Here is a 15,807-nt window from a genome sequence, read left to right as displayed (position 1 = left end):
CCGTTTCCAGCGTAGAAGCAGGATACCCTTCACTGAATAAAGCTTCTTGATGAAAAATTATTGGTATATCAACCCATTCATACGCAGCTATTTAATTCAAAGATGGTATTCAGCCGTTCCCTCCGAGTTGCTTGTCCGAGCAAACAATTACGCAGCTGTTCTTGCTACATTCCTGCGTAGGCTGAAAGCAGGCTAAAAATCCTGGCATTAATTTGCTGGAACTACAAACTGCAGTCCTCCAGGTTGTTCAGGAGGTGGTTTGCAAAAAAAGGTTGGTGAAGCAATACATGCGCTTGACGCTACTATTGTGCTTTGGCTAAACTTATTTATAGCTGCGTGCGTGCGTATGGACGGCCGCATGCAGACGTCTGCAGGGTTTGGGTTCTAAGCAGGGCCCTGGCTTCTAGCCACATTGCGGTGCTAATGATACCTGTCACCGCAACAACTTTTTGCAGCTTTAGTATCCGGCCACATTCAAAACAAAGGATTTTAAAAAGGCGATGCCAGCCTTACTGTCCTCATTGGACTCATCAAAGGGGCACTTCTGCTCTGGTGGACACTAATGATCATTTTAGAAAGTTTGATGCAGATGTTTTGCAACCCTGTGCATGGAGTTTTTCCTGCTTAAGTTTTAAAGTCTGAACTAGGTACTAAAAGAGCAATAACTGCAAAGAGAATTATTTGATTTCCAAACACCTTGGCGCGAAGAGCAAGCTGCCAGCAACCAGTTCACTAAAATTGCTTAATAACTGCGCAGGAGTCCCACGATTTCTATCTCCAGCACTGGCTTTGAGTGTATTTATATATGTGTACGTGCAGGCACACATCCACACATATGTGAAGCAGTGGCTGGAGGGGTTGTTTGTGGCCGGTGTGGGGCAGAGCCAGGGGAGGCAGGGAGAGCCCTCCTGCCCGGGAGCTGGGCTGGAAGCAGGGCCAGCTCCGGCTGGGGGACACGGGAGGATTATTGAGGGGAACAGAGAGAAACGACCCTTTCCTCTGCGTGTGCTGGCACATTTCCCATCCACGGCCACATCTACACATCACTTTATCTTTACTTTTCATCCCTGCCCGTAACAAACTGCTTCCTTCCCTCAAATCACGCATCTCCGGACGCTTTTCTGGAGGCAACCTCCTAGGTCCTCTCAGCAGCGAAGGTAATTGAGATATCAGTAACTCCTGCACACAACATGCCATGCACACTCAATATCAGTTTCACCATTCATATCAGATGCCAGCTAAATACTGCCACTGTCACCCTGAAATATCCCACCCTCAACTCAGAGTGCTTAACAAGCAAACTGAGGTCGGGCCCTTCGAACCAAAGCCTGAAAAAGGGGAGCTTTGCTGGTGATCAGAGCAGCCCTTTGGGAAGGGAAGCAGGGAATATTCCTCTTCGTCTCTCCTCTCTTTAGACAAGGACAGCAATGGCACAGGGGATTGCGCATAGTGCAGTTTGCTCTGCACCATATACATAATTTATGTTTTTCCACTCTGGTTTTGAGTGTGCGTTTTTGGGCTTGGGGTTGTTTTTGTAAAATGGAAGCAGATAGAGGAGGGGGAAAAAAAAAAAAGGCACTGCAGCAGCAGCTTTCTCCTTCTCCAGCCCCACTTTTTAGCTCAGATCCTCACCGCTGACACATGGCCTTTGTAGGCCGGTGAAACAGGAGTGCTACACAATATGTGTATGTATATATATGTATATACACATATGTGAAAAGATAAATGCTTGCCATGACGAAAGGAAAAAAGAAAAAAAAAAGGTGTTTTCAACGGTCCATCTCTTTATTAGTAAAATGCCTTGGCAGGGAATTACTCTAACATTTTGACAAGAGTTTCCTTTTGTGCAGACAATCTAGTGAGTGTTTACGGTTCCTATAGAAGTTAAAAAAAAACAGCTGAGCAACATGCTTCTTGCTGGCGTGCTCTCCTGCTCGGTGAAGTTTGACATATACAGCCATAAGCGCTAGCAAAGGACCCCTTTCCAGATATAGGCAAAACATGTGAGGCACTTACTTTGAAAATAAAGTACATTTCTATTTCCTTTCAGCAAACAAACCTTCCGCATTACATTTATCTGCCCTTGCTGCGTCCGTTACCGTCTGGGAAGGTTTATCAAGGCATGAGCAGGACACGTACACAGCGCGCCGGGTCCTGGAGGACCCATCCCCAGAAACTCTCCTTCGTGAGCTCAAGAGGATGCACATCGATACCATCACCTCTCTGGCCACAGATGCTTCAGACCATCTGCCTGAATTACCGAACCCTTCCTCCTATCCAGCCCCTGGTGCCTTTAGAGAAAATCCAGGCGTTACCACCCGCGCCAGCCCTCCACCACGGACTCGCGAGGAACCGCACCAGGATCCGCAGCACACGCAGGGAGTTTCTCCTCTCCCTGCGGCGGCTCCGGCTCCCTTCGAAAGCAAGCAGCTTCGCGTGTGACTTTGCAATCTGAGAATGTGAACTAGCCGGCAGGACAGCGGGGTAAATATAAATCTGGCTCTTACCCACAGGCAGTCCCTCGCAGTCTGACATCGTGCGAGAAGTCCTCCTCACCGGGGGGCTTAAGGAAAACCACAGCGGGAAGGCAAACACGGGTCCTTCTGCTTGCAAAAGCACGGGGTGGGGGGGTGGGGGGGGAAATATCTAACAATTTACAGCCACCCTGCTCTTACACTGTACATCTACCCACCCAGGGAGCTGTAGCAACAGTCCCGTCCCTGCCTTCTCATTATGGGATGTAAAGATAAGAATGTGCTTTTGTGCCAAAAGAGTGTGCTATTGGTGGATAAATTTGTTGTCATCCCTCCCCTTCGCAGAGTTTCCTCTTTAATGTCACAGAGGCACATTACCCTGTCGGAAAGGCCATCGAATATTTATGAAACGGCTTTTAAGAGCTAAGCTGCAAATCCGCGCTGGAGAACTGGGCTAATTGCCGTGCGGTGGGGTTGGTGGTGGGAGCTGCGCTGCTGGGGTGCTCCTGCTGCCCTGGGTCGGGGGGGGGCGGGGGGCAATGGGGGGCAGGTGGTGGGCTGGGGGACACGCTCTGACATCTTGCTCTGTGCCTTCTCCGTCTGCAGGTTAAATAAGTGTCCGAGCAGAAATACTCGCTGCTGAAGAGAGGGCAGGAGCCAGGATGTATCTATTTAAGGGGGAAAGAGAAGAAAACCAGCTCTTCTGTTTATACTACAATATCTGAGAAATAGTTTCTGTGACACTGTTACGAAAGGCTGTTTCATGGTATATAATATTACTGTGAGTGCAGATTTCTCTGTAACTTCATGACTTTTACTTGCTTAGAATACGCCTTTTTAACGCTGCTTTAGTGAAGCATTTTGTGGCTGCTCCTACCACTTATTTTTTTAATCCTTGGAAATGTTTATGTGGGATTTGCTTGGTATGAGCTTTCCAGACCGGTCTAGTCAGTAGACAGTACCCCTGTACACTCGTGTGTTCGTTAGGCACCTTAACGAAGTGCAAGGGAAGGCTCTGGCAGCATTTGTGCCATGGTAGGCTGGGCAGGGAGGTGTGCGGGACATGGTGGGTGCCCTCAGCACGCGGGGGGGTTGGTTTGCTGCCCCTTTTTCTCCCAGGAACAGTCAGGGACAGTCTGGGCTTTATCTGACACAGATCTTTAGTGTCTGAGCCCTTCACAAATGTCCGGGTTTTGGACCTGGAGCTGGTGCGAGGGCTGGGAGGAGAGGGAGGCTCCACTGCGGGGCTCTGGGAAGTGCTTCTAGACCCTGTGGCCCAACACGGCCCTTTGGGAAAACGAGCTGCCGGAGCCCCAGGGACACCTTTTTTCAAAATGTCTTGAAAAAAGCCTTCGTTTACATGAAGTATACCAGGAACCCAGTGAAAAATTCAGTCTGGTTTTACTTAGGCACTTCAGCCTAAGGACCCCAAGGCTGACTCTGCTGGTGCTACCTGCTTGCTCTCTGAAGAGAAGCCTTTTAATACCCTGCTGGTTACCCAGCAGCGTAGCTAGTCGTGGATTTGATTCAAGATGTCAGGCCAGTGACTAAGAAGCTAAAATAGCTGCAGATGTAGAGAGTTACATGTTCCTGAAGCCATCCTTCAAGTCACCGGCACGGGGTCGGATGAGCGGGGCTGGGGGTGTCCCAGGGCTGCTGGGGTCTGCCGGCACGAATATCTGTTGGCATCACTGTGGCAGGGACAGCCTTTGTCAGTGGCTGTCTCTAGGTCTGCTTGTGCAGCAGCATGGGGATATTCACTGGTGTAAGGCTCACCTGGGTGGTGGCTCTGGGGACAAACAGAGCTCAGGCCGTGCTCTTCATCAAAGCGGCTGTACAAGGAGAAGAAGCGCAGGGCACTGTGCTCACGCCCTCCATCCCACTACCACCCACAGTCTCGAGGCGTGGTCTCTAGCTATTCTAGAAGATAGGGAAGATGTGGAGATGTCTGCTTTTAATCTCACTACACCTCTGGGAAGGGAAGAAGGCCTAAATCAGACCGGAGGACTTTTCTTCCAGTGCTATTTCACTGCAGAAACATATTGCTCCAACATGTGTGAACCGAAGCTTTCTTAGCTCAACCCTGTGCAAACGCAGGCTCCCGGTGCTGCAAGCATTTACGTGCCAATTTAACTTCAAGCCCCGCTGAAGTTCCTGGAACTACTCGCAGTTATAAAGTTAAACAGATGCGTAAGTATTTGCAGGATCAAGGGCTCACCGTTCTTACTTGTATTCATGGGGCAAACAGCTGCAGACGATTTTGAAGTTACCTCTCACAGCTGTGTGCCGGTGCTCTTCTGCTGAAGGTTAGAGCCCTCCAGCAGAGCTGGACAAGTGCCTGCAGTGAAGGCACGCCAAATCACAGCCTGGTGTCTTAGTTCTAACTCATCTTCAAGAGCTATTTAAGAAATCTATGCCTCAGTCAGCACCGTCACATCGTCCTTGGCCAAGTCAAGGGGTCAACATCTTCTGGAAGAGGGACAGAGAAGCCAGCGCAGAAGATTGAGGGTGGAGGATAAATGCGTCTTAAACTACTGCAGCAAAGTTGGCAATAGCTTGTCTGCCAGAGCCATTATTAGGATTTGGCCTTGAGAGAGCTCTTCAGTGAAACACTAAAGCATGAAGTTATCCACGGGGTCAAAAGTTGGACAAATCAAACCTAATTCTTACAATGATAATCACAAACATCTCCCTTTGACGAGGACTGCTCCAATTTAAAAATTAACTTTGATCCCTGGATACTTTAGTTATAGTTTTTGAGAGGTTATAACACTTTTTTTTCTTTTTTTCTGAGTAAAACTGAGCATTTCTTTTAACTTCCCCTGTTTCTCAGCCTGAAGAGAGCCATGCTTGCTCATGGAGAAAGGCCAAGCCTGGAAAATTTAAGTCTGAAAGGAGAAAGTTTGGGGAATTTATGAATAAGCCTGGTGTCTGTCACGGCAAAAGCCAAACATTGAACTAAACAATAAAAGGTGAGAAGTAAAGCACATATTATTTTAGGAGGTATTAAGCGAATGTGGGAAGTGTGCTAAATATCTGTCAATAAATCCTCTTGCTTGGGCTTTCCAAGAAACCTGAAGGATGCAACACACAGTGAAAACCGGTCATGAATCCATCTGCTTCGGACTACTACTGACAGATAGTCCTCTGCATAAAATCCATGGCAAATACCAGGAGTGGGATGGTAAATGTAATTCATGGAAGGGAGTCACTGAAGTATTTCCTAAAGAAGGTTTGCTCAAACTGATTTGGTCTCCTGTGGGAGACAGTTGCATTGCCCTGATGCATCTTGAAATACTTAAGCCCTTGCTAGAGTGGCCGTGCCCCTCTCTGGAACTTTCCAGGAAGAAATATAACTGTCTTGTTTGCTGTTTATGCCACAAATCCTGCAGATAACCCAGAGTCTGGACTGTGCAAAGGGCTTTTGAGATACTAAGAACCTGGAGCTGAGCTGATCTGCCTGGGGAAAGATGACACAGTTGGGGAAACCTGGGTTTCACCTACAACAGTCCGAGCACACAGACACCTTAGTGCCTGAATACTGTCACCTACGTGAGTGAGACATGTAGCAGGACTTAGTTTCTAACCTAGATGTTTACACATCCCATTATGCTCCTGACCTAAGTGCCTAAACCCCTTGGAAAATCTGGTCTTTAAGATTTTGAGTCCCATGGCCGGGGCGGGGGGGGATGGTTGTGGTGGTGTCGTAATTTTCCCCACAACCTGACGGGCTCAGCCATCTGACCGTGCAAAGAGCCAGATCCTCCCGACAGCTCCCATCTGGGCCAGGGCTTTTGCTGTTGCTGGCTCACCTCTCACTCAGCCACGGATGCAGCCAGTCTCCTCCAAACCTGGTAGGAAAAGCAGGGAGCTGCGCTCCTCACCGTGGGATCACGGGCCCTGGTGGACGTTACTGATGGAAGGGCTTTGCTAAGCTCATCACTGCCATAGGAGCGCGGACAAATTGTTTCCCTTCCCTCTGCCTTTCTCTCTCCTGGCAGAGGGAAATCATGAGAAGCGAGAATGATTTCTTTAGCTAGCCGAGTCAGATCTGATGATTAAATCTGCAATTTTCCGTGAGATGATTGAAGCAAGCGCCTTACTGCCCGCTTCGGCAGGCATTTATATCATCTCCCATCAGCACGATTTCCACGCAGTTTAAATAGAGAATGGCTGAAATGCGCTTCTCCCTTCTAATTTATGCAAATTCCCTTGGGATTTTTCCTGCCGCGTGAAGAGATTTCTGCCTGTTGGGTACGGGAGGATTCGCAGCCTGGGCAGGGGGAGGGGAGGGATAGGGAGGGCGAGGAGAGAAACTGCAGGCTGATATAAGCAGGCTGGCATCAGGATGTGGGTGACCTTCTCTCAGAGCACTGAGGAGCCCAAAACACAGTCCTGCAGGCTGGGACAGTCCTGGGCCAGACCCCATGCTTGGATGAGTGAAATATTCCCGCCAGCACAGACAGATAAGCTGAATATATTGAGAAGTTGCTTTAGGTATTTTGCTCCCACTGCTGCGTTTCCCTAGGAGTCAGGGTTAGGGGTTTGTTATCAAAGACTGTTTTTCCTCCTTTGAATTGCCCTGCGGCTGGCAGGGAGAGCATGGCCCTTTCTGTCCTGTAGTGTAAGGGGTAAAATTAATTGAATTGTACCCAGATAAGACCAGAACAGGGCCATGAAGATGATGAGAGGGCTGGAGCACCTCTGCTGTGAGGACAGGCTGAGAGAGTTGGGGTTGTTCAGCCTGGAGAAGAGAAGGCTCCAGGGAGACCTTATTGCGGCCTTCCAGTACTTAAAGGGGAACTACAGGAAAGATGGGGAGAGACTCTTTATCAGGAATTGTAGTGATAGGATGAGGGGTAACAGTTTTAGACTGAAAGAGTGGAGATTTAGATGAGATATTAGGAAGAAATTCTTTACTGTGAGGCTGCTGAGACACTGGCACAGGTTGCACAGGGAAGTTGTGGATGTCCCATCCCTGGAAGTGTTCAAGGCCAGGCTGGATGGGGCTTTGAGCAGCCTGGTCTAGTGGGAGGTGTCCCTGCCCATGGCAGGGGGGTTGGAACTAGATGATCTTTAAGGTCCCTTCCAACCCGAACCATTCTATGATTCTATAATAAAGTGCAGAGGTACAAGAGGGGATCACGCTGGCCAGCCACCACCCACCCCACTGCTGGCCCCGCATCTCCTGAAACACTGGCACGGCCTCGGTGCGGTCGTGGCCATACCTATGGGACCAGCGGGCCAAATCCAGGGTCTGTGGGATGCTGTGCCATGTGCACATGTGCCAGAGAAATGACTCCAGATGGGCCTGAACCTCCGCAAGGCAATCCGCAGTTTCCTCAGGTTCCCCTGGGGAAAGCAACCAGGCTTGGACTAGAAGTCAAGCACCCAGCAAGTCCCAATAATTGGGGTTTTATTTCGTTATTGTTTTCCGGCACATTCTGCTCACATTTTGACTTGATGGATGGGGTGAGCAATAACGCAATCGCAAGAGAAGCTGATGCACTGACAGGATCTCACGCGGGTGCATCCAGTGAAGGGAAAGCGAAAAGGCAAGATGCAGCTGACAGCGAAAGCAGTCCTCTGGAAACGACAAATGCAAAAGTGATAGCAACTCCCCAGAATAACTAGGTATATCATCATTTTGCATGAATCTGTATTTTTTAAAATTTTATTAAGATTTTCACTAGTAACAACTGAATCTGAGCTTCGTATTCGAGAAAGGAAACGTCTCCATCATGTCCTCTGGTGTCACACCAGAGAGAAGATTAGAAGATTAACTATGTCAGGTGACACCAGTCCAACGGCAGGGAAAATAATTTTGCACATTCAAAGAGAAAATGGAGGAGAAATTCCAGCTATCTCCAAGAAATGTGAACCTTACCAGTGATAATTGCTGGCTTGCAGAGAAAACATTTTATGCAAATGTGCAGATATACAGTAAATAAAATAAGAAGATCAAAGACTTGGAAGGGGGTTTGTCTTAAAGAAGAAATGAGTGGATAGTCTGAATCTCGGTGGCATTTTAGTCTCATCTAATTTATACGTGCCTACATTCTCTGGGGAGGTGTTATGAAAGGCCGTTGAAATTATGATGTAGGAAATCAAAAAACTACATCCGAAAGACAAATTGGCATCTGAGCTGTCGCAGTCATTGCTGGCAATGTCTCCTGACCCATAGGGTACCAAAACGAGCCTGCCCTAGAGCTCAAGTGAAATGCCTCTACGCAAGGATGGAGAGAAGATGAGCACGACAGTGTCAGCCCAGCTTTCGACATCTGCTGATAAACTCAGATGGCCCTTTGCTGGCAGGAATCACCCAGTACAAGGGCACTGGGGCTGAAGCTGTTTTCCCATCAATAAGTGGTAGATTCTCATGCACAGCTGCAATTAGTGTTAACGTGAGTTCCCTCTGCAAATGTTCCAGGTGTTACTGACTAGTCTCCCAGTGAACACAAAAAGCCTGGAAAAATTATGTGATTCAATCAGATCTTGCCGCTTCTGGTTTTAATGTTTTTATTCCTGTTTATTTCAGTGGGGTTAAGACTGAGTCTTGCACAGCTGAGTGTAGCTGCATTTGCTCTGCACAGATCTGGTGGAAAAAAAGTGTGTCGAGCCCTGAGTGTAAATATTACGGTATCAAGTGGTGGGTTTGAGGAGAAGGTGAGAGTTTTGCAAACCTGATTTGACAGCTGCAAAAATAACACTGAGGCAAACAGATGGTCTCCGCAATGAAGGAAGTCTTGAAAAGATTCACAAATTAATGAGCTCTGCCAGGTTTTTAGTGGTTCCTACCAAAATTCCTATAAATCAGCCTAACTGGGCAGGGAGGTGGAGATGAGAGGAATCAATAACTTCCCTAGACAGCTTGTATACCCAAGGTTAGCTGACAAAGGCTTCAGAGCTGGAAAATCCCAAGAGGAATTATGTAGGCTCAGTATTGTCCTTTTGGAAGGCAAAAGCCACAGCGTCTGTCATGTACTATCAGTGCTCTGGGGACTAATTGCAGCCCTCCGTGATCAAGGATATTGGTTTGGTGATAAAGGAAGGTGAGGTGTCAGTCACTCTGAATTATTGGCTCATCCTGGGAACACTGAAATGTGTTTTGAGGGAGTGAAAGCGTCTTCCTTCCACAACAGGTCAGAGGGAGACCACACCTTCACCTACCTTCAGTCTTTATTAAAACCCGGCCCAGATAGCAAATCGCCATCGCAGAATATTTACAACAGCCAAACCTTCAAATAAATGACATCTCATTTCCATTCTCATTTCCAAGGCTTTCTCCCTGCTCAGTGCTATGTCAAGCATAGCAAGATGCTTTCACCAAGCTGAAAATATAACATTAAAATTTTTACTGGCCAAGGTTAGCCATAACAGGTAACCAAAAGATCAGGGTTTCATACCAAACTTGGAACAGGAGCAAACTCTGCTTTTGGGAATGACCAGCAGCAGAAAGAGAGCACCAGAGAGATCTGATAATCCTCCAGCTGATCTTCTCTACCAAAGCAACTGCTGTCTCCACAACGCTGAGTGAAGGTCTGCCGTGCTTGGAGACAGAATTAATTAAGGAATTGCTAATGGAATCAGAGCTGAACAGCGGGGGAAATTATTCATCAGGGTATCTGTGAAGTTTGTAACGTGGTGCACTTTACAATCCACTTTCATTTGCTTCTTTGCAAACATTCGTCACTGGTGTTTGACAGCGGGAATGATCTGGGAGGAGTTTTCATTCTTAGTCGTTTGGAGCCGCCTCCGTTTTACAATAAACACGGTCACAATTAACGGAAGCGGTGACCTTGTTGGCAATTTCTGCAAAGAGGACAAGACTCCTTGGGAATAGCAAATAAAGCAGATTATTACCACGTACGTGACCTCTGTAAGTCACAATGGGGGTGAGGCATGTCACTGGGGAAAAAGTAAAGCTCGCTTGTGACCACTTTCATAGCACATAAGTAGTATTTCCAAGCAGTTTTCATTGAAAATACGGTTGGATTTGGTTTAGGTTCTCGGATATTGATGTTTTTCACTACACGTGCCTCCAGCTGCCTCAAGGAGAAATTCAAGACCGCCTTGGTGTGGTTAGAGTCTCAGCTGCAGGGGTGGGAAGCCTGGGCACAGCGGGGACCACAGCACCTCGGTGCCGAGCCAGGCAGTGCGGGGTGATGGGCACTCGGAGCCCCGGGGGGATCGAAGTCCCCCCCTGCCAGCACAGAGAGCAGGAAATCCTGGAAGGGGGAGAAGTCACTTTCCTAGGGTCACCCTGTGAGTCCTGGGCAGGGGAGCCTGGTCCCTGCTCCACAGCGGGCAAGGGGCAAACACAATTCCCTAAATCAGGCTGTCAAATTGGAGTGCTGCTCGCAAACAGGAAAGTCTCAATAAAGCTGATTTGCTTATTGTTATAAAAAAAAAGGAAGAGAGGAAAATAAAAGTCTGTGTTTCCATTCAATGATCATGAAAAACCTGAGAAACTTTATTTTTCTTTCTTATTAAAAGTCTCAATGAATGGAAAAAATATTTTTGTGTCGCAGGCTGATGGTGCTCCTGGCACTGATGGGCTTTTGGTTAGGAAGAGCTGCTGCAGGAGTGCTGGAAAAGGGGCTTTAAGTCTGTGACACCCTTTCACTTGAGCAAAACCGCTGCCTCAGTGTACTGAAGTGATGGAGCTGGTCCAGGAGAGCCCTTTGTACACTCACCAGCCTGCCTGCGCTGGCTGCATTGCCACAGACCTTTGTGACTTCCTTGGTGTCCACCTGGCCAGGGTTGTTCTCTGGTGAGCTGCGGTCACTTCTGCCACTGAAACATCTTACAACCATTCTCAAGATACTCAATAGTCGGGCAGCAAATGCTCCTTTCAATAGAGGAGCAAGCGTCCCAGCCTGCCTGCGCAGCTGGAGGCATTCAGGAAGCACAAATAAAAAGTTTCATGCTTTGAAATTGTAGGGATAAGCTTCCTCACAATTTCCTAATTTGATGCGTGAAGCTGCTTCTTCCTTTTCACTCTCCAGTTCTCGCCCAGGGTAATGTGGGGAATGGGTTTCTCCTGCTGCCGTTTCTGCACCCAGGCATCGAACCCTCACTGGAGCGGAGCATTTCGGGAAATCCCGGCATTTTCACATGCAGTTTAACACACACAAAAGGTCCCATCTCAGGGCAGAGCCAGGGTTGCTGCTGCCTCTCGACATCCCCCAGGGCTGCCTCTTGCAGTTCTCAGGGATGCCTTGTCCACACTGTGCCTTCCCTCTCCTTCGGCACAAACCCAAGGCAGTGGTCCTGCCATATCCTGCACCCGTTCCTCAGCTATCGCTTTATTAATCCGCAGAAATGACGTGAATTAGTCGTTGCAGGTGAACGCTTGCCTCTGAAACTCCGGGATACAGCTAAACAACAGGGCCTGCAGGTAAAAGCATCGTGCAGAGCAGAGTCAGGTGTGCTGAAGTGCCATCCCTGGGCCACTACTGCAGCAGCTAATGTGAACTCATCAGGGACCCTGCCATTCTTCAAGTACAGTATCAGTGTATAGTTAGTCACATTTTATCACAAAATTATACTTAAAAGTTACAAAACCTTATTAACGAGGAGATGTTAAACTTGCATGGAACAGACGAGAGAAGCCCAAAGGCTGAAGAGCTCAAAATTAAACCACCATTGATTTTTTTTTTCTTTTAATTTAGAAAGCAGTAGAAGCCAAAGAGAAATCTGTCTCGCAGCGGGGCCCACATCTAAGGAAATTCCACGTATGGTCAAATGTCAAGTTGTTTCTTTTGCAAAGGGCAATGAGGCAATTGTATTTCCATTTGGAGAGAAGTTTTTTCCTTCGAGACGAGTTTTTCAGTGGGGGAAGGGGCGGGAGAGAAAGCAAAGTACTTTCGTTTCAGCATACATGTGTTCAGAAACCCGTCTGCTCTTTTTTAAAAGGTTATGGCTCCTTTCCCCACTCCTCCCCGTGGGCACAGCCTGGCCAGCCACCCTGTCACTGCCCATCCTCCCTTCCTAAGGTCTCCCTCCTTCTTCTGGGAGGCTCCTTGGATTAAAGGGAGCCCTTGGAAAGGCACACACTGTTCACACTGAAATAACTGAGGCTGCCATCCACCTATCTACAGGCAGAATTTGGCCTGCCGCTTTCTTGCCAAGTTAATGTTCCTTTTCATAGAATCATAGAATTGTTTAGGTTGGAAGGGACCTTTCAGATCATGGAGTCCAACCATCAGCTTAACACTGACAAAACCCACCACTAAACCATCTCCCTAAGCACCACGTCTACCCATCTTTTACAAGTGACTATACCACCACTTTCCTTGGCAAGCTATTCCAATGTTTGATAACCCTTTCAGTGTAGAAATTTTTCCTAATATCCAGCCTAAACCTCCCCTGGTGCAACTTGAGGCCATTTCCTCTTGTCCTATCACTTGTTACTTGGGAGAAGAGACTGATCCCCACCTCGCTACAACCTCCTTTCAGGGAGTTGCGGAGAGCGATAGGGTCTCCCCTCTGCCTCTTTTTATTGCTGTTTCCTCATGAAAATTTATTACCACACTCCCTTAGGTAATAAATCCTCAACCCACTGGCTAGTCCCAAGCAATGGTGAGGTCTGAAAGGCGTTGAAGTTCCTGCAGTTCCCAGAAAATATGTAGGACTTGGCCAAAGGGGAGAGGTAGGATTAGTTTAACGCTGCCTGACTAGAGACAGAGACTAGGCAGCCGGTGTGCATAGCGAGGCCGGACATGAGCACACACAGAGCCCCAAAGCTGGCCCACGTGTGCCACCTCAATCCCTGCCAGTGACACGATCGGGGTTACGGGGACGTAGGATGAAGGTGGGGATCCGAAAGGGAAAGCCGGGGTGTCAGGCAGTACCGCAGCAGGGGCTGCTGGAGCGGCGGAGGGAGGCTGCTGTAGTGTGGTGGGGATGCTATAGATAACTTGGGGGGAAAATGGGCATCGCTGCAGCTAGAAAAAGAAGGAGAACAAAACATTCACATCAAGCCAGCGTTGGGCAGCGTGGGTCTGGTGCTCTCCCCGCAGGCAGCCTGCCCAGGGCCTGCTGCCCACCCGCTCCCTGCACCCAGCAGGGCTGTGCTCGGCCTCAAACCCTCCCTATAGGGCTCAGCCCTTCCAGGAGGAAGCTGAAAACACACCTCTCTGTTTCTGGAAGTCACCTTTGTTGCCTTCACCTTCCTCCCTGACCTTCCTGCCTCCACCACCCACCCCACCACGCTGCTCAGAGGCGGGAGGTGCAGCTTTCCCAGCTGCAAATCCTCCTCCCTGGCCATTTCATGGCTTTGCCAGGTCCCCACCGGCCTCACTGGAGAGCCCCCAGCTCTCCTGGGTCTCCTTTCCATTTCCCCCGCTCGCTGCTATTTTTTGCTCGGCGGTATTCAGGGGAGGAATGCAGCCTGTCCCGGGGAAAGGGCTGCTGCCGCCGGGACTCGGCGGGCTAAGTTTAGTTCCTGGCCCTGCCAGGGATCGCCTCCGTGACACCAATCGAAAGATTAAATTTCTCCCTGCCTCAGTTTCCCTCTGCGGATAGCAAAGTTTCCCTTTGTAAGCCGTCTGGGGCAGGAGCTGCTTTATGCCGCTTGTTCGCACTGTGCTAATGGCTGGAGCTCCTGTCCCGGCCGAGGTCTCAGTGAACTTCTATAATTAGTACACTCGCATTGTGTTTTCATTAAAGGTCTTGTTATGCTTTTGATATGAAACACAAAAATACTAGTTGGTGCTGAATTATAATTCTTCACGTTAAGCCTTTTTATTTCACATGGAGCTCCATTTAAATTGTCATTCCCCAACAAATAAAATGAGTCTGGGATTGCTTTCGCAGTTCTAGCTACTGATGTGAGTGCCGATGTGGCCACAGACAGTCTGTTGGTCTTCCTTCCCGCAGGTTCCCCAGGAAGAAGTCAACTTTTGGAGATGTAACCAGAGCTACCATCAGTGTTTTGGGAATGAAATGACAACAGTCTATGAGCAACAAGAAAATAAAACTTGCTACGCACAAGCTGAAGATTTGGCTTGATGCTGTCTCTTTAAAAAATTGCTCCAACAATACATGAAAAAGCAAACCCCTTCTACCACATACATATTTCATCTGCACCTTGGAACTGTAATTAATGGCACAGGAGGCTTCGTTTGACAAGCTGTCCTCAGGGCAGACTTTTTACTTCTATCTACATCAACAGCACTCGTTGCTACTGTTTCCCCTTGGCAAAACTCCTCCTCCACTTCACCCCGCTCCTTAGCAGGGAGGCCAGCAGATGTGGGGCTGATCCACGTTTCTCTCGCCGTTGATGAATACTTCCCTTAGATACAATGGGACTAAAGAGAATAATTTTTCAAAGATGGAAGGAGATGCACTGGGACACGCACAGCGGGAGGTGAAGAGAAAACTCCTGTTTGTAAAGCCTGCCTGCTGTGTGAAATCGCCAACGCTAATTCAAACTGAATGCGATCGAAATTAAACACCATGGGCCAAATTAGTCCCCGGTGCGGCACCAGTAACCCAAAAGCAGGTGATGTGATTTCACTGAACTTAGGCCAGGAGTGAATTTGACCCACAGCATTACGTGGCATCTAACAGTATGGCCAGGAAACCCGAAATACATCACACACACCTGAACGCGGGTGTTCTGGTTGCGGCTGCAGCTCGTTGTTAGCTCTTGAGCCCTTGGCATCCCCCATAAATAATTCTGGTGGTCTTTTACCTCCATCCTTTTCATAAGATGATGGTCATTTACCTTCAACTTTATGAAAAGGTTACAGAGGCTCTCCGAAAATGCGAGGAGCAATGAAGCAATTGAGTTTAGGTACCTACTAAATGTTGGATAAGCTGTATTTTTTTCTAACCAATTGGGAAAAAAAAACAAAAAGCAAAAAAACCAACCAACCAAACAAACAACAAAAACCAAAGAAAACCCAAAACCAAAAGAAAACAAAACAAAAACCAAAGCCAAAAGAAAATAACACAAAAACCAAAACAACAAAAAAAAGAAAAAAAGTGGTAACCTTTATGCAAGGTCTGCCTGATGTAACACACGCTCATACGATGTGTAGTGAATCCATCACAAAACAAATCACCTTGCAGCAGGGAGGAGATGCACAGACATCAGTGCCGGGAAGAAGCGAAGTGATGTGAACCATAGGATCCCAAAGGCTTTCAGACATCGCGTTATGGATATTAAGCTACGAGCAAGAAAAGAATTTAGGTTTCGCTCCTTCCTTGGGCTTTGTAGCATGTAAAAGCTGAGGCTGCCGAGCCCCTTTTCTCTGTCCAAGGGTTTCTCTGTGCCAGCAGCCCTCAGCAGGGACACGTGCCGTGGTGGCAGGGACCGTTCCCA

The 15,807-nt window shown here is 48.2% G+C and overlaps 1 protein-coding gene and 1 long non-coding RNA gene across 5 annotated transcripts in view; one reads left to right on the top strand and one right to left on the bottom strand.

Moving 5' to 3' along the window:
* EML1 (EMAP like 1) overlaps positions 1 to 2,644 on the bottom strand; it is a 131,779-nt gene extending 129,135 nt beyond the window's left edge. For 2 of the 4 annotated variants that reach the window (XM_054198290.1, XM_054198291.1), the window contains exon 1: positions 2,508 to 2,604. Coding sequence is in view for 1 of the 4 variants with exons in the window: in XM_054198292.1 (XP_054054267.1) it covers positions 2,508 to 2,535 (28 nt within the window). In the remaining 3 variants the exon portion in view is untranslated. Of the gene's footprint in view, positions 1 to 2,507 lie in introns of all 4 variants that reach the window. The other 2 variants (XM_054198292.1, XM_054198287.1) reach the window with 2 other exon arrangements.
* LOC128908333 (uncharacterized) lies at positions 2,059 to 3,264 on the top strand. The gene is made up of 2 exons (XR_008465907.1): positions 2,059 to 2,484; positions 3,081 to 3,264. It is a non-coding gene; the product is annotated as an uncharacterized LOC128908333 (long non-coding RNA).
* Positions 3,265 to 15,807: the final 12,543 nt, after the last annotated feature.

This window comes from Rissa tridactyla, chromosome 4 (assembly GCF_028500815.1).
Source record: "Rissa tridactyla isolate bRisTri1 chromosome 4, bRisTri1.patW.cur.20221130, whole genome shotgun sequence".
In the NCBI taxonomy this organism is placed as follows: Eukaryota; Metazoa; Chordata; class Aves; order Charadriiformes; family Laridae; genus Rissa; species Rissa tridactyla.
The sequence above is the reverse complement of the archived record's forward strand: the minus strand, read 5'-3'. Positions and strand labels throughout refer to the sequence as shown.